Source organism: Tachyglossus aculeatus, chromosome 6 (assembly GCF_015852505.1).
Source record: "Tachyglossus aculeatus isolate mTacAcu1 chromosome 6, mTacAcu1.pri, whole genome shotgun sequence".
Taxonomy (NCBI): domain Eukaryota; kingdom Metazoa; phylum Chordata; class Mammalia; order Monotremata; family Tachyglossidae; genus Tachyglossus; species Tachyglossus aculeatus.
In genome coordinates, this window is record NC_052071.1 from 12,807,734 (window position 1) to 12,826,839 (window position 19,106).

A 19,106-nucleotide genomic window follows, 5' to 3' on the forward strand; every position below is an offset into this window, starting at 1 on the left:
AAATATGTACAAACATATGCAATAATAATAATGATGATGGCATTTATTAAGCGCTTACCATGTGCAAAGCACTGTTCTAAGCGCTGGGGAGGTGACAAGGTGATCAGGTTGTCCCACGGGGGGCTCACAGTCTTCATCCCCATTTTACAGATGAGGTCACTGAGGCACAGAGAAGTGAAGTGACTTGCCCAAAGTCACACAGCTGACAATTGGCCGGAGCCGGGATTTGAACCCATGAGCTCTGACTCCAAAGCCTGGGCTCTTTCCATAATAGTAGTAATGATGGCATTTGTTAAGGGCTTACTATGTGCTAAGCGTTGGGGGGATACAAGGTGATCAGGTTGTCCCACGGGGGCTCACAGTCGTCATCGTAGAGAAGCAGCGTGGCTCAGTGGAAAGAGCCCGGGCTGGGGAGTCAGAGGTCGTGGGTTCTAATCCCGGCTCCGCCACTTTTTTTTAAATGGCATTTATTAAGCGCTTACTAACACTGTCGCCACTTGTCAGCCGTGTAACCTTGGGCAAGTCACCCCACTTCTGGGTCTCAGTTACCTCATCTGTTAAATGGGGATTAAGACTGCTAACCCGTGTGGGGCAGGGGCCTTGTCCAACCTGATTAGCTTGTGCATAGAACAGTGCTTGACACGCAGAAAATGCTTAACAAATGCCATCATCGTTATTACTACTAAGTGCTGAGGAGAGGACAATACAACGGAATTAGGGGTCACGTTCCCTGCCCACAATGAGTCCTTAGAAGCAGCGCATCCTCCTCATTGAAAGTCTCTGTGCTTCGATTTCTTCACCTGTAAATTGTGTAAATTGGGGAGTCTCTAGTCCTTATGCTGATCACCCCATGTGGGGATAGAGACTGCTTAGTAGTGCGCTTGACGCGTAGTAAGATCTTATCATCAAATACCACAGTTATTATTGTTATCATGGCGAATAAACCCAGAGGGGGAACTTCCCAAGGTTAGACTATCCTGGAGGTGGAGGCTGCCCAGGACGAGGTCATGGCTAAAACCCTCTCCTTGAGTGTGGTAAAATTGCCCCTATCATTTTACACCCTCCTTAGGCCTCATAAATAGGCTCTGTAAATTTCTACTTGTATGGATATTTGCTTTACATTCATTCATTCAATCGTATTTATTGAGCGCTTACTGTGTGCAGAGCACTGTACTAAGCGCTTGGGAAATACGAGTCGGCCACATATAGAGACGGTGTCTACCCAACAGCGGGCTCACAGTCTAGAAGGGGAAGACAGACTACAAAACAAAACATATTAACAAAATAAAACAAATCGGATAAATATGTACAAGTGTAGTAAATACGTACAGACATATATACATATATACAGGTGCTGTGGGGAGGGGAAGGAGATAAGGCGGTGGGGGATGGGGAGAGGAAGGAAGGGGACTCAGATAGGCTCTGTAAATTTCTGCTTGCATGGATATTTGCTTTACATTCATTCATTCAATCGTATTTATTGAGCACTTACTGTGTGCAGAGCACTGGACTAAGCGCTTGGGAAATACAAGTCGGCATCATATAGAGACGGTCCCTATCCACCGACGGGCTTACAGTCTAGAAGGGGGAGACAGACAACAAAACAAAACATGTAGACAGGTGTCAAAACCGCCAGAATAAATAGAATTACAGCTATATGCACACCCCCATTAGAAAGGACGCTCCCTGTGGGCAGGCAACATGTCACTTTATTATTCTGTACTTTCCAAGTACCAGATGCAGGGCAGTCTACCAAGAACGCGGCCAAATGTTGCTACTGATGACGACGATGATGATAATAATAATGATTGCTGCCGTTAAGCGCTCCCTGTATGCCAAGCACTGCCCTTAGCACTGGGAAAGATATGTTGCCGACTTGTACTTCCCAAGCGCTCAGTACAGTGCTCCGCACAGTAAGCGCTCAATAAATGCGAATGAATGAATATAAGATAATTCAGTCTGACTCACGTCCCCGCCTCCAACCTGGGGCTCACAGTCTCAACTTGGAGGGAGAACAGGTGTCTGGTGTATATTACACCGACACTATAATACTTTTAGATAGGAAAGCAGTAAAAGCTCACTGGCTTTATTTAGCCATGGAGAAAAAAAAATTTAATCTGATTTTGAATCCAGATTTGGCTATGACCTTAGACCACCTACTTATAATTTTTTGGCAAACTGCGAATGGGCCACTTTTGCTGTTTGAATGTTGTATATTCATCTTCCAGCTGTGACCGACCTTAAAAGTTCGATGGAGATTTACTTTTGTTCCATGGAGACCAAGATCAATCGTACCCGGCCTTTCTCTCTGTCCCACCAATTTACGATATTAGACATTTGTGGTCTTAGAGGGAGCCCACAGGCAACTCTGACCCCAAAGCAGTAGAGGAGGGCAACTCAAATAATATTTCTCTGGGGTAACAGCAGTCAACTCTTTAAAGAACTTCAGTACTATGGGCTGGGTTGGGGGCTTTGTCTGGCCTTTTTCCCCTTGCTTTATCCGTTTGGAGAGCCTCTTCCAGCTGCAGAGCTGCTCTGATTGTGTGGGTGTCTTTGTGTGTTCCCCAGAGTGCGACGTAACTGCATCACTGCCACAACCCAGCTGTATCAGGACACACGGGGTCCACTGTCGGCCTCACGGGGGGAGAACCAGGCCAGACCGAGCCCCAGGTTTTCAGCTCCTTCAAAGCCCCCCTTAAGGATGCCAGATTACCTTAGGTTAATCTGAAAAAATGTTCTCCTGTGGCTGACACCCCATGTTTTAGGATCACACAAAGATGAGCAGAGTTGAAAACTTAAAAAATGAAGTTTATTGGGACGCTGTTCTAGTCTGTGTCGACTTCGGAAACTAGAATGTTGTAAGCAACTGTTTCGGCATTACAGTGGATTTATTTACAGAACTGGTTTGAGCGAATGTAAATGATTAGGACAACAGTCTAGGTACCCTGCTATATCCCACTAGGTATCTAGTCCACCTGGATCCCGAGGATTTTGGCCTACGCCGGTTCCCAGTGTGAATGTAGGGTGAAGTACAGTTGTCAGAAAACTAGGGTGAAGAGAGGATTCAAATGTATTTTCAGCCTCTTTGTCCAGTCGAGCCCTCCCCCCGTCAAAATTGGGGAAAATCAAGTTGAATGCATTATCCAAATCTGATCATTGGAGAAGTGCAGTGTAAAATGATAATAATAATAATGGCATTTATTAAGTGCTTACTATGTGCAAAGCACTGTTCTAAGTGCTGGGGTGGTTACAAGGTGATCAGGTTGTCCCACGGGGGGCTCCCAGTCTTAATCCCTATTTTACAGATGAGGGAACTGAGGCACAGAGGAGTGAAGCGACTGACAATTGGCGGAGTCAGGATTTGAACCCATGACCTCTGACTCCAAAGCCCAGACTCTTTCCACTGAGCCACGCTCTTCTCCAGTGGTAGTTGGAGAAAAAGATATCGAGCGGTCATTTGACCAGCTCACCAATGGGAGTCTTTCTGATTGCATGCATCAGTCCGGTTGAGCAAGAAGACTGGACCAGCATAATGGCCGTTTGGAAGAAGAGGAAGGGGTGGATTCTGGAAATGTTGTGGAGGACCTGGGTTCTAATCCCAGCTCCTCTGTCTGTCTGCTGTGTGACCTTGGGCAAGTTACTTCACTCGTCTGGTCCTCAGTTACCTCAGTCATTCAAAATGTCAGTGTTGAACCTGGGTGTAAAAAAAAGATTCCCCCAAACGGACTTCTAGCCCAGTCTTTGCGCTTACAGTTGGTCATTCCTCCCAACAGTCCACCTTTCTGTTTCTGGCAGAATCTGAATTCTAAGGCGCCTTTTCCCCAGTTTGTGCAGAGCTTTAAAAATGCATCTTACCCAGTTTTCTGACTTCTTGTAATGATTCTGGTATTTATTAAGTGATGAAGATATCGAGTGCTATGGTAGATATTAGGTAATTGGCAGTCCTCACTGGGCTCATAATCTAAGAATTAGAGCGGGTAATTCGCCCCTTTAAGTAAAGAGGGTATATCTGTAAATTATGAAATGCTTCCTGTCCCCCTGCCTCGAAGTATTGTTATGGTGGCCTAAGCATGTTGAGGAAACTTACATTAGTCGAGAAATTCTGAGTCATAAGTCAGTGGAATGTCACAAGTAAGATCACTCAGCTTTGTAACATTTTACTTTTTCTTTATGAATCACCCAGGGTGGAAATGGAGAATCAGTGGGTTGAGACAGAAGTGAGACACAAACAAGTTGCTTTTGAGCGTAACTAAATAAAATGTGATTCATCTGACAGAGCCCCAAGAGCATGAGGGTAGCCTAGGAAAGCCGTATCTTCTACGGTGCCGGGCACATAGTAAGCGGTTAACAGATACTAGTTATTAAATCCCGACCTTTCGAGACCAGTCCACTTTCAGGCTAGGTTTGCAACTAGCCGCGGGTCCAGGCCTGAGGATTTCCCATTGTGTGTCAAGAGACACAGAGATTGAGATCGAGAGATTGAGAGACACAGAGTCACGTATGGGCCATTCCAGTCTGGCACGTCCCCAGAGAGCTAACGTGAGAAGAAAATGCCGAGCCCAATCGGCCCGGATTCTGTCTCGGACTGTGGCACCAAAGAATGAATGTCTGGTGGGATCAATCAGTCTATCGGTGGTATTTATTGAGCGCTTACTGGGTGCAGAGCACTGAACTAAATACTTGGGAGAGTACATAGAGTTGGGTGGACATGATACCTGCCCACAAACAGCATACAGTCTAGCGGGAGAGAAGGATATTAAGATGAAATATAGATGGGTACACAAGTGTTGTGAAGGTGGGGAGAAGATCATAGGCGCTTAAGAAGTACAGGCCCAAGCTGAGGAAGGCAAACAGGGAAATGATGGCCTAGTAAGGAAAGGCCTTTTGGAGGAGATGTGGTTTTGGGAGGTCTTTGAAGGTTGGGAGAGCGATCGTGTGTTGGACAGGAAGGGGGAGGGAATTCCAGGCCCGAGGAAAGAGGGGGGCAAGAAAGAAAAGATCAAGAAACAGCGAGTAAGTTGGCGTTAGAAGAGCGAAGGTGTGGGCCGAGGGCTGGGTCACAACAGGAAATCAAGAAGGTATGGGAGGATGGGGCGAGCTCGTGAAGGGCTTTACAGCCAATGGTCAGGAATTTCTATTTGATGTGGAGGTGGATGGACAACCACTGGAGGTTCTCGAGGAGTGGGGAGACGTGGACTCGGTTATTTTGTTTTTCTCAGAAAAGTGAAGTATGGACTGGAGTGGGGGGAGGCGGGTCAGTGAGGAGGCTGGTACAATAATCAAAGCGGGTTAGGAGAAGTGCTCGGTTCACCTTAGTAGCAGTTTGGGTGGAGAGGAAAGGGTGGAGCTTAGTGATGTTGTGAAGATCCAACCTACAGGATTTGGTGACAGATTGAGTACGTGGGTTGAGTGAAAGCTCACCTCCTCCAGGAGGCCTTCCCAGACTGAGCCCCCTTTTTCCTCTCCTCCTCCCCTGCCCATCGCCCCCTCCCCACAGCACTTGTATATATTTGTACAGATTTATGACTTTATTTTACTTGTACATATTTACTACTCTATTTTATTAATGATGTGCGTATAGCTGTAATTCTATTCTGACGGTTTTGACAGCTGTCTATATGTTTTGTTGTCTGTCTCCCCCTTCAAGACTGTGAGCCCATTGCTGGGTAGGGACCGTCTCTATATGTTGCCCACTTGTACTGCCCAAGCGCTTAGTACAGTGCTGTGCTCACAGTAAGCGCTGAATAAATACGATCGAATGAAAGAATGAGGACCATTTCGGTGACTGCCTTCTTGGACAGCCATTCTGCAGTAAACCTGGGAACCTTCAGCGACTCCCCAGGTCTGTCTTGAGTCAGTAAATTAATGGTATTTATTGAGCACTTACGGAGCGCAGAGCACTGTACTAAGCGCTTGGCAAAGGGCAGCGTGACAGAGGAGGTAGACAAATCCCTGCCCTCAAGGAGCTGACAATGTAGGGGGACTTGGAACCTTTAGTGTGCTTCACTTGGGGGTTTCTGAAAATCGGTACTGCACCATTTTTCACCTCCCCTGTGTTTGCTCTGTGGTACTCATGTTTTCATTAGAAAGAATGAACTCAAACTGATTTGGACGTACGAGCTGTGGAGTGGAAAAAGGATTTTTAAGGCAGGCGGCTGAAGGAAAATGTCGGATGATTATTAACTGCCGTATTTCCAAGGTTTACCCGACCATACTCTATTGAGAATCAAGTAAATAATTAACCTCACTGCCATTAGCCTAAGAATTTCGTGCTGAAGGTCTGTGGCCTTGATGACTGCACCTGGCAGGTAGTAGAGTGTATTTTTGCCCTTCACTTTCACAGCTGATTAGGTCGGCTCAAGTGCTGCGCTGGGGGTTTGCTTTGCAAGAGGGAAGGAAGGAACTCATAAATATGTATTAATAAAACATTTGCAATACCCTGGAAGTATGACAAACCTTGGAACTGCACTTTATTCCGAACATGGCAGAGTGACAAGGTAGCAGTGGAGCAAGTGCTTGACATTTTCCGAGTTTTCTACTAAATGTGAACTTGAAATGAAGCATTCCTCCAGTGAAAGAAAGGAGCCCCGTAAGCTTTTTTGAAGTGGAGAAAAGCTTTTATGTTGCATTTCCCTAACAGATGAGGCTTCTTTATTCTTCTGAACTGCAGTAGGGAGGCACTTCTAGCCGAAGCTGTTTTTCCTCCCAGAAAGGACTACATTTCATTTTGGGAAATGTTGAAGAATCAATCATGAAGTCCTTGGAGAAGGGAGTTATAGATGTGTTTTTTTTTCTAAGGACAGAGACCGTATAAAGGCCAACAAAATTTATCCTTTCTGTAGCCACTGGCCCTCTCTATGGGGAAATCATCATTGTTATTATTTAGTGGTCATAGGTTCCTAGAAGGTGCTTAACTCTGTATTGTCTTATCACAAGCGCTTAGTACTGTACTCTGCATCCAGTAGATATCCAATAAATACCCCTGACCTCTCGCCCACGTCCTGCCTCTGGCCTGGAACACCCTCCCTCCTCATAGCCTACAGACAAATACTCTCCCCCTCTTGAAAAGTACATCATTTTGAAGATACATCTCCTCCAAGAGGCCTTCCCTGACTAAGCCCTCCTTTCCTTTTCTCTGACTGTCTTCTGCTCATCCTGACTTGCTCTCTTTATTCATCCCCCCTCCCAGTCCCACAGCACTTATGTACATATCTGTTCTTCATTTATGTTAATGTCTGTCTCCCCCTCTAGACCTTAGGTTATGAGCAAGGAATGTGTCTGTTTATTGTTATATTGCACTCTCTTAATACAGCGTTCTGCACACAGTAAGTGCTCAAAAAGTACGATTGATTTGTTAGAGCACTGTACCAGATGTCTGGGAAGTATTCTGGAGAATTAAGCAACTGCCCCGATGATTGTACAGTCTAATGGAAGAGACAGATGCAAGCTGACAAGCCTTCAGTAGATAAAGGAATGAGAAAACATACACAGACACACTTGTCCTTCAAACTTTAAGAATGCTCCACGGAAGGTGAAATTCCCTCGGCTCTATGCATGATTAAAGAGGCTATTGTTGGGAGCTACAATTCCTTAGGCATTATGCCCACACCAAAACGGTCCATTTGCTATGTTGTTTTTTGTTGGCAGCGCCTTGCACAATTTTGGCTTTTGCCTCCTCGTCTCATGACAGCTAGTGTGGCAAGAGCCCGGGCCCGAGAGTCGAAAGCCCTGGGTTCTAATCCTGACTCTGCCGTGTGACTTGGGGCAAGTCACTCAACTTCTCTGCCCCTTTTTCCTCGTGTGGAAAATTAATCAGTCAGTGGTATCTGTTGAGTGCTTACTGTGTGCAGAGTGCTGTACTAAGCACTTGGGAACGTATAACGCAACAGAATTGGTAGTCATGACCCCTTCTCACAAAGAGGTAGGGACACCGACATTAAAATCACTTACAGTTAGGGGATATGGGAGATATGGACGTAAATGCCGTGGGGCTGGGGTGATTTTCAGAGTGTTTAAAGGGGGTAAACAGCCAAGTGCCTAGGTGACACACAAGGCGGAGAAGGGTAATTGAGGCCCTAGAGAAGGCCTCTAAAATGGAAGTTCAGTGCCTGCTCTCCCTCCTGCCTAGACTGGGAGCCCCGTGAGGTACAGCGACAGTATCCCCTCCAAACTGTAAGCTCGTTGAGAGCGGCGAATGTGTCTGTTTATTGTTATAATGTGCTCTCCCCAGCACTTATTACAGTGCTATGCACACAGTTAGTGTTCACTAAATACTATTGAATGAATGAATGTCCAACCTGATGGTCTTGCATCTACCCCAGCGCTTAGTACAATGCTTGGCACATAGTAGGCACCATTATGCGAATGAGGCTCTGTCCTGGGCTTCTGCTGCGGGTGAGCCACTTCATTCTCGGGTGCAGTCGGTGCTCAGTTTTCAGCTGGGAGCCGCCCGTCTGAGGCTGGGTTTTATTGTAATCTTAGTAAACGCTTAACAAATGCCGTCATTATTATTATTATGTGCCAGGGGCTTACACTCTAATGGCGGGGGAGGGAGAGGGCAGAGAGAGAGACACACAAAATTATTTACAAAGAGAATGATCGGTAGAAACATACAATTGAATTAAACATGCATGAGAGGCTGCCAGGTTGATATGCCTTGGAGTGGTGGGAATTAATCCAGGAAGACTGGAGGAGGCAGGATTATAGAGGGCTTTGAAATTGCAAAGAGCTGTAATCTGTTGGATTTGGGGTGGGAGGGGAAGCCAGCCTTGGAGGAACAGTGCGTGAGAGGGTGTTGGCAGGAGAGTGGGCTGAGATCCAGTTAGCAAATTGGCCTGCGACGAGTGAAGAGAGTGTGTAGGGGAATAGCGGATGAAGAGAGTGGAAAAGTAAAGTGGGACCAGTCGCTGGAGAGCCTTGGAGTAGATGGTGAGGAGTTTTGGACAAATTTAGAGATCCCTGAGGAATGGAGAGGTGTGTGCTGAGCGACACTTCAAGAAGACGATCCGTGGAGACAAGTGAGGAGGAGCAGTGAGGCCTAGTGGATACAGCATGGGCCTAGATTCTAATCCTGGTTCCACCACTTGTCTGCTGTGTGACCTTGGATAAGTCACTTCACTTCTCTGGGCCTCAGTTTCCTCATGTGGGACAGAGACTGTGTCCAACCCGATTTGCTTGTATCCACCCCAGGGATTAGTACAGTGCCTGGCACATAGCCCTTAAAAAATACCATAAAAAAAAAGGAGGCTGTTATGTTGTCCAAGCCACACAGTGTGGAACAGAGAATTATTCCCATTTGATGCTTTTTTTTTTAACCTGAATAATCTTTATTCTACCCATAAGTGACCCACATTTATAGATTTTTCTTTTTCCATCAAGACTAGATGAAGAACTGAAATAAGTAGTTGTGAATCCATTTTCAGCTCTGCACGACGTACTTGCCAAGGTCTCATAATGTCTCTACTGAGAAAGCCTTAATGTAGCGTGTGAGGAGAAGAAGGGGATGAGATGCATTTTCCGAAGAAGTGGCTAGATCTGTTACCTCCGTCTTGACTGCGTTTCTGTACTGTACAATTCAAAGAGCACTTGGCTTAAATTTCATTTTTTCTCCCTCCATGGAGTGAATTCTGAGAGCTCATGTGTTGAAATATTAAACAGTATCAAGACGACTTTGAATGTGCCTGTTGCCCGGGCCCTGCTCTGTGGTAGTTTTAGATTGGATTTTCCCTCTGGAACTCCTTAGAGACAGAAGATCATTTAAATGTCTTTCAAAAGGTTGATTCTCCAGGGGGAGAGACTAAGTGTAATGGTTGTGAGGCGAAAATGAATAGTTACGATTTACAGTACAGGGGTTGGTGCTAATGAAGCCCAGAGTTTGGTTTCCGTAAAAGCAACTTCATCCATTCAGATCAGCAAAATCCTGTGTGTGTCGTATGAAATCTGGGTCTGTCAGCAGGGCTGTGGATTTAAATATAGGTGTTAGAGGCTCCTCTAGGTTCTTTCTTATAATGTAGCTATCATATTCAATTCCGGGTCTCTCTACTTTCATTTCCAAATTGATTTAAAGGGAACAGTGCAGATTTGACACCTGAAAAACAGCAGGGGACCACTCTTTGAATTCAGGCGACTGAAGACAGCGCAGTGCTCATTGGATGCGACAAAACTGACAGAAAGGAAATGGCAATCCATGTGCATTTTTTATGGCATTTTATTAAGTGCTTACTATGTTTACACTGTTCTAAGCCCTGGGGAGGTTACGAGGTGATCAGGTTTTTCCCACGGTGGGCTCACAGTCTTAATCCCCATTTTACAGATGAGGTAACTGAGGCCCAGAGAAGTTAAGTGACTTGCCCAGAGTCACACAGCTGACCATTGGCAGAGCCGGGATTTGAACCCATGACCTCTGACTCCAAAGCCCGTGCTCTTTCCACTGAGCCACGGTGCTTCTCTGTGCATTCCTCTCTTTTCATTTATTCAGTTCATTCAATCGTATTTATTGAGTGCTTACTGTGTGCAGAGCACTGTACTAATCTCAACAGTTTTTAGAACAGAAGGCACAAGTTGCTAGAGCTCTTATTTTCAGTAAGGAAAAGAAAAACACTTTTTCATTCATTTTGAAGTGGAAATAGGTTATGTACGCAGAAATAAGGGTAGATTTCAGGTGGCTGAAGTTGCCTATTTTGGGATGGAAATGTCCCTCTGATTCCATTCCATTCCCTTTGAAAAACACTGGATCCCTTACTGCTCTTCTCAGCCTCTCACTTACACAGGGCTCCTTTCCATTTGGTTTCAAACGTGCTCAAGTCTCCATTCTATTAACAATGTCTCTACATCTCCCAACCCCCCCACCACCACAAGCTGTCATCCCCTCTCAATCAATCAACTGCATTTATTAAGCACTTGTCATATGTAGAACACTGTACTAAGCACTTGGGAGAGTACGCTATAACAGAGTTGCTAGGCACATCCCCTGCCCACAATGACCTTACAGTCTAGAGGGGGAGACAGACAGTAAATAAATAAATTGCAGCTATGTACATAGGTGCTGTGGGGCTGATGGAGGGGTGAATATGTATGTGCATACGTGTATATATCTGTAATTTTATTTATATATATCGATGTCTGTTTACTTCTATTGTTTGTCTCCCCACCAGACTGTGAGCTCAGTGTGGGCAGGGATTGTCTCTATTGCTGTTTTGTACTTTCTCGAGCGCTTAGTACAGTGCTCTGCACACAGTAAGCACTCAATAAATGCGATTGAATAAATGAATGAATAAAGGGTGCCAATCCAAGTGCAAGGGGGCCGCAGAACGGAGTGGGAGAAGAGGAAATGAGAGCTATCAGGGAAGGCGTCCTGGAGGAGGTGTGCTTTTAAAAGAGGGGAGAGTGATTGTCTTTCAGCTTTGAAGAGGGTGGGAGTTCCAGGCCAGAGGCAGGATGTGGACGAGGGGGTTGGTGATGAGATAGACGAGATAGAGATGCAGTGAGTGAAGTGCCCAGGCTGCGTAATAGTAGGAAATCAGGGAGGTGACATAGGAGGGGGCAACATGATTGAGGGCTTTAAAGCCTGTGGTAAGGAGTTTCTGTTCAATGCCGAGGTGGATGGGCATCCACTGGAGGTTCTAAGGAATGAGGAAACAGGGACTGAGCCTTTCTGTAGAAAAATGATCTGGGCAGCAAAGTGAAGGATGGACTGGAGACGGGAGAGACAGGAGGTCAGCAAGGAGCCTGATGCAATAATCAAGGGGAGATAGATGAATTTGGTAGCAGTTTGGATGGAGAGGAAAGGATGAATTTTCGTGATTTTGGGAAGGTTGAACCGACAGGATTTGGTGGCAGGTTGACCGTGTGTTAGCCAAGGTTACAGGCTTGTGAGACAGGGAGGATGGTGGTCCTGTCTACACTGTCCAAACTCCTTGAAAGGGCTGTATATGCGTGTTGCTCTCACTTCCACCTCACCAGTTCCCTTCTTGACCGACTGCAGTACAGTTTTCATTCCCTTCACCTCACCAAGACCACACTCTCCGCAGTCAGGAGTTGACTTCCTCCCAGCCAAGTCCTAACTTCTTTTTCTTTTTTTTTTATTAAGCACTTAGTGTGAGCCACTGTATTAAGCACTGGGGTGGATTCATCCATTCATTCAATCGTATTTATTGAGCACTTACTGTGTGCAGAGCACTGTACTAAGCACTTGGGAAGTACAAGCTAATTAGGATGGACACAGTCCCTGTCCCATGTGGGGTTCGCACTCCTAATCCCTATTTTACAGATGAGGTAACTGAGGCCCAGAGAAGTGAAGTGACTTGCCTAGGGTCACACGGCAGAGAAATGTCAGAGCTGGGCTTAGAACCCAGGTCCTTTTGCCTCCCAGGCTCCTGGTCTACCCACCCACTAGGCCGTGCTGCTTCTCTACCTCAGAAACATTTCTCAAATCTGCCCCTTCCTCCCCGTACAGCCATTATCCTGGTTCAAACATCCATCCCGATTGGATTGGACTTTTGAATCAGTCTCCTTGCTGGTTTCTCCGCTTTAGGTCCATACTCCATACTGCTGCCTGGCCTATCTTCCCAAAACCTGGCTCAGCACATCTCTCTCCTCTCCTCCAGTCCCTCCAATGGTTGCCCAGGATCCTTCTCATCAAGCAGATGTCTTTCTCTGTCTTCAGGACTCTCCTTCAGCCTGCTCCACCTTACTCATCAGCTCCCTCCATGAAGCAGCGTGGAATCAGAAGGACTTGGGTCCTAATCGTGGCTCCGCCACATGTATGCTGTGTGACCTTGGACAAGTCATTTCTCTGGGCCCCTGTTACCTCATCTGTAAAATGGGGATTAAGAGAGTGAGCCCCAAGTGGGACAGGGACTGAGTCCAGCCCGATTTGACTTGTATCCACCCCGGTGCTTAGAACAGTGCTCATGATAAAAATAATAATTATGCTGTTAAGTGCTTATTCTGTGCCAAGCACTGTACTAAGCTCTGGGGTGGATACAATCAAATCGGGTTGGACACAGTCCATGCCCCACATAGGGCTCACCGTTTCAATCCCCATTTTACAGATGAGGTAACTGAGGCCCAGTGAAGTGACTTGCCCAAGGTCACACAGCAGACAAGTGGTGGAGCCGGGGTTAGAACCAATAATAATCATAATTATGGCATTTGTTAAGCACTTGCTATGTGCCAGGCACTGTACTAAGCACTGGGGTGGCTACAAGCCAATCAGGTTGGACACAGTCCCTGGCCCATGTGGGGCTCCCTCTCCCAACCCCCATTTTGCTGATGAGGTAACTGAGGCACAGAGAAGTGAAGTGACTTGCCCAAGGTCACACCGCAGACAAGCGGCAGAGGAGGAATTAGAGCTCTTGACTTTGTGACAACAAGGTCTGTGCTCTGTCCTCTGTGCCATGCTGCTCCCCAAATAGTAAGCGCCTAGCAAGTGCAATTATTATTATTATTATTATTATTGTTATTATATGTCCCTGCTTCTACCAAGGCCACCTCCAGGTAGTGGAGGTGCCCATGTCTTGCCCACCTTTGCCCTCTTGCTTATGTTGTCCCCAGGGCCTGGAACTCCCTCCCCCGACAATCCTGCCAGGCCTCAACCTCTCCATCTTCAAAACCTTGGTAAACGCTGTTCTCCTCCAAGCCCTTCCCCACGATCAATCAATCAGGGGGACATACTGAGTGTTTACTCCGTGCCAGCACTGTACTAAGCGCTTGGGAAAGTGCATTACAACCCAGTTGTCTGCGCACTAAATCTCAGACTTAGGTCTTTCTGCGCATCGTGCATACTTAGGCGGAACATTGTGAAGTTTATTCTAATTCTGCTGCTTGTGATTATTTCTCTGTCCACCTCCCCCATTAGAATGGAAGTTGATTGTAGGGAGGGAGTGTGTTTCATGCTGATGTTTTGCTTGGCTAGCATTTAGTCCAGTGACCTGGGCTCAGTAGGAGCTCAGTGTGATTTCTGCTGTTGAATGGGAAATAGTTGGGACCCAGCGGGGGAAAGTTGGCCGATTCACCAGAACCATCTGGACGCCGATCCGGAGTTATTGACCAGTCAGCATCCAGGGCAGAGACTTGGCTGGGGAGAGCGGGGGGCTTCCGGGAGGAGTGGGAGAGGGGCTTTCCCGGACCCTTTGGCTGCTCATCCATCAGCTCTACGTTGGTTTCTCAAACCGCCCTTTACCTCTACCCTTGTGAGGAGTTCTTGTTGCCATCACCCTAGCTTTCCGGCCCACCGCTCCCCTTCTCTTGAGCCCTTACTATGTGCAGAACATCGTGCTAAGTGCTTGGGAGAGTACATTACAGTAGAATTAACAGACACGTTCCCTTGCCCATATCGAGCTCAAAGCATTCTGGGCCGTTTATGAAACACAACTATGCTTTCTTAATTAGCTCAGCGCTCCTTAAGGACTCATTTGGTGGGTTGTGTGAATTTGGTGTGCATTTGGAAGAATGTCGCCCACTTCACTGTCACAACAGGAGTCCAGTTGTCTCCTTACTCCCAGTGCACATTCGTGCACGGTCTCACCGTTGTTGGCCAGCAGGGATTTGGAAGCCTTTCTTTGTCCTCAATAATAATAATAATTATGGTATTTGTTAAGTGCTTACTAGGTGCCAGACTTTGTACTAAAGGCTGGGGTGGATAATAATAATAATAATAATGGCATTTATTAAGCACTTAATTTGTGCAAAGCACTGTTCTAAGTGCTGGGGAGGTTACAAGGTGATCAGGTTGTCCCTCGGGGGGCTCACAGTCTTAATCCCCATTTTACAGATGAGGTAACTGAGGCACAGAGAAGTTAAGTGACTCGCCCAAAGTCACACAGCTGGCAATTGGCAGAGCCGGGATTCAAACCCATGACCTCTGACTCCAAAGCCCGGGCTCTTTCCACTGAACCACGCTGCTTCTCTTGCTGGTGGATCCCAGCAAATCAGGCTGGACATGGTCCCTGTCCCTTGTGGGGCTCACAGCCTTAGTCCCCATTTTACAGATGAGGGAACTGAGACACAGAGAAGTTAGACTTTAAGCTTGTGGTGGGCAGGAAACGTGTCTACCAACTCTGTTGTATTCTCCCAAGCGCTCACAGTCAGTGCTCGATAAATACCATTTGTTGACTGGTTGCTGCAGTGGCTAGCTCTCATTAACATCGTTCACTTTTTCCAGAAAAGCCCAGGAAAAATGGTAACTATAAAATGGGATCTGTCTGGAGTGTCAGAGTCTTTTGAGCCACTCGAGGACAGAACAGCACACTTTGTTAATTTTCCTGCCTCTTCGTTTCTCTGTTAGTGAAGTAAGGTTGACTCCTACCTCTTAGCTAGTTGACAGCTGGGTTGTGAGGAATAGATAATGCTTGAAAAGTGCTTTGAATTTTCCAAAGCACAGCCTGCTGGATATAGTAGTTCAGAGTGGTTGATTGTGGTTCTTTGTTTTTTTTCTAAGCTTCATTTGTAGTCGCAGGGTATTATTAAATGGATTCTGTTTTTAATTTATACTCTCTCGTTATGTAGTCCTGAAACATCAATATTTCTCCGTATACCCAGATATGTATGATCTGCAACACTATAAAAGGGTAATACACCGTTGCTGTTTTAATTGCTGTTTAAATTCAGTTGCTCTGAGACGTGTCTTGAGTGAATCAATTCTTAACCCTAGCAATATTCTTAATTGATTCTGGAGTGTTTCAGTATTCTTCAGAGAAAGTAAGGGAGTTTAAAAAACAGGTTTTGTGTCTTTTAAAAAGGGTGGTGATGAAAGGAACACTGAGGAAAATGTGTGTCTGCAGGTTCCATTGGGGAAGTGTGGTACAGGACTGTTTTTGAAAATGATGCGGACAGAGATTTTTAATTACTCAGGACTTCATCCAGTTCTGTGTGCCAGTCCCATCGTTTGACTAAAAAAGCAGGGAAGTTGGGGAATCAGCATCACCTAGTGAAAAGAGCCCAAACCTGGTAGTCCTAATCCTGGCTCTGCCATTACTTTTTTATGGTATTTATGAAGTGCTTATTATGTGCCGGTCAGATACAGTCCCTGTCCCATGGTCTAAGTAGGAAGGAGTAAGATTGAATCCCCATTTTACCAAGAGGAAACCCCGAAGTTAACAAGTGGCGGAGCAGGAATTAGAACTTGATCCTCGGACTCCTAAGCCCAGACTCTATCTACTAGGCCACACTGCTTCCCTCTTGCCTGCTGTGTGGCTTTGGACAAGGCACTTACCTTCTGTGCTTCAGTTTCCTCATCTGTAAAATGGGGATTCAATTCCTGTTTCACCTCCTTACATTGTGAGCCCCGTGTGAGGCAGGGACCGTGTCTGAGCTGTTTAACCTGTACTTAGTAGGGTGCTGGCATGTAGATTGGGGCCTAAATATGACTATCATTTTCATTATTATTATTATTATTCTTTTTAAACAAAGTCTAAGGCCTGCTGGCTGCCGTCATTAAGTGGGTTTGATGGATTTGGTTTGGTTAACCCACCTCATGGTGAGCTCTTAGTATTTAGCCTTTGCACCTCTGTGGAAGAAGGGCAAAGTACAGAGAAAATGAGGAGAACAGCAGAAATCTTTTGGAAAACAAAGATTTGGTTGAAGAAAGACAAAGGCGACTCCAGTCAACAGTATTTATTGAGCCCTAACTGTGTACGGACGATTATACCAACTTGGTAAAACAAAAGGGACTTTTAAGATCTGGTTACAAATTATTGGAAGGAGCGTAGAGATTTGATTCCATACAAGGAATTCAGACCAGGAAGAATGCATTTGGCAAAGCTTAGGGAAAGCTTGGTTTTCTATCAGGCAGACTTCCTTGGGGTGCCCATAATTCGTTGAGGTTGGGAATGGGGACTCCAGTTTGGACTGTTATATTTATTGAGCACTTACTGTGTGCAGAGCACTGTACCTGAGAGCTTGGAAGAGTACACTTCAACAGAGTCGTGGTACATTCCCTGGCCACAGAGAGCGTACAGTTTAGGGGGAGAGACAGAAATTGATATACATTATGGATATGTACATAAGTGCTGTGGGGCAGAGGGTAGAGTGAATAGCAAATGCTTAAAGGGTACAGATCCAAATGCATAGATGAGAGTAGGGCAAATGAGGAGGGCTTAATTGGGGAAGGCCTCTGGAAAAAATGTGGTTTTAGTAAGGCTGGGAAGGTGGGGTGAGTGGTGGCCTGCCATATACGAAAGGGCAGGGCGTTTCTGGCCAGAAAGACAAAGTGGGCAAAGGTGTTGGCTACGAGAAAGATGAAATTGAGGTACAGTGAATAGGTCGACGTTAGAGGAGTGAAGTATACAGGCTGGGCTATAGTAGGAAATCAGCGAGGCAAGGTAGGTGGGGGAGAGCCGATGGAGTGCGCTGAAGCCTAAACCATCGGGTAAAGGAGTTTGATATGGAAGGGGTTGGTTCTTGAGGAGTGAGGAGACAGGGATTGATCAGTTCTTTAGGAAAATGATCCGGGCAGCAGAGTGGAGTATAATCTGGTGTGGGGAGAGATGGGAGAGGAGGCAGGAAGGTCCATGAGGTGGCTGTTGTAGTAATCAGAGTGGCATAGGATCAGCATGGTAGCAGTTTTGATGGAAAGGAAAGGGAGGATGCCATCATCAGCGGTATTTGAGTGCTCACTGCGTGTACATCCCTGTACTAAGTGCTTGGGACACTACAGTCCAACAGAGTTGGGAGACACATTCCCTGCCTGCAAACAGCTTAGAGGGGGAGACGGACATTAATATAAATAATGTATAATATATGATTTATAGTTATGTACCTAAGTGCCATGGAGGTGAAGGTGAGGTGAATATCAAATGCCCAATAGCAAGTAGAACATGCAAGTTGAATGATAAAGATGAGCTGAGGACGCGGTAAAGACGGAGAATGATGTCTACAGCGATGGGAAAGTCAGTAGGAGGAAAGGGTTTGGGTGGGAAAACGTAGAGTACAAGTTTGAGATGTCTGTGGGGCATCCAAGTAGAGAGAGCCTGAAGGCGGGAGGAAAAGTGACACTGCAGAGGAAGAGAGGGGTCAGGGCTGGAGAGGAAGATTTTGGAATCATCTGTGCCAGCAAATGAGTTCTCCAAGGGAGTGGATGCCGATAGTCAGTCGTATTTGTTGAGTGCTTACTGTGTGCAGAGCACTGTACTAAGAGAATGTTGTTCTGCTGGCTACTGCCTGGCAGTGAGTTGGAGGCTCAAATCCCTGATTGTTCTATGTATGTTCACGTCAAACAAGCCTTTTCAGTGGGTTTTCCCAAAATAAAATTATAGCTCTGTATTTTGGGGAAAAAAAATCCCGCATTGGTACAGCCTAATCCTATCTAGATAAGTGGATATATATATATATATATAACTTTTAGCTTTTATTAGGTGTGACTTTTAGTATGCATGAAGTAAGTACTCTCCAATAAAGCTTAGGCTAAAATTGTATACTTTCTCTTTTAGGACAGCCAGTAGAGGGGACTTCATGTTTTCTGCGGATCGCTTGGTAGGTGGAGGATTTCCATTTCCATTTTATTCTTGAATGTAGGGACCCCTGCTGAGGGCTAGACAGAGGTTCTTTTAGTCCCAGAGCTGGTTCAGATGTGAAAAATTTTGTACTCCAGTTTTATCTTGATTGCTGAATTTTTGTTTCTACTCTTGTAGGAAAAAACTTTGCCTTACACATTTTTCATCCCCCAAAACACTATGACTCATTTCATCTAATACTGACATGTTGCTGCTTCTTCATATATGGCCCCAGTTATCAAACTGTACTGTTTCTCAGCATGTGAAGTGAAATCTATTGAAACCATAGGGAGACTTCAGGGTTATAGCAGCATCGAAGAGGCCAACACCCTCTAGGGCAGACAAAAAGATTAAAGAATCCTCGATCATAGTAGAAAGAGATCTTAGTTTTTTCGCCTTTTCAGGAGTGTTTCAGCAATATCTCTATTTGGGATGGTAATCCAGTGCTCCTGTGGCATTGCTCGCTGAATCCCCCAAATCTGTATAGGTCAGCAACAGAGGTTACCTTTTGTTTCCCATCCAGGAACTGAGCAAACCCAGTCCTGCAAAGATCGAAGGCAACCAGAGTGGCTTGGCTAACATATCACAATCTCAACTGCTTTTGACCTCCTTTAG

General features: G+C 45.8%; 1 protein-coding gene across 3 annotated transcripts in view; it reads left to right on the forward strand.

The window, feature by feature from the left end:
- Nucleotides 1-19,106, forward strand: part of UPRT (uracil phosphoribosyltransferase homolog) — a 59,061-nt gene that overhangs the window by 20,154 nt on the left and 19,801 nt on the right. For 2 of the 3 annotated variants that reach the window (XM_038747831.1, XM_038747829.1), the window contains exon 2: nt 18,429-18,471. The exons of the other annotated variant lie outside the window; for it this stretch is intronic. In XM_038747831.1, the coding sequence (XP_038603759.1) occupies nt 18,451-18,471 (21 nt within the window). In that variant the 5' untranslated portion in view covers nt 18,429-18,450. The remainder of the gene's footprint in view (nt 1-18,428; nt 18,472-19,106) is intronic. 3 annotated transcript variants of the gene reach the window in all.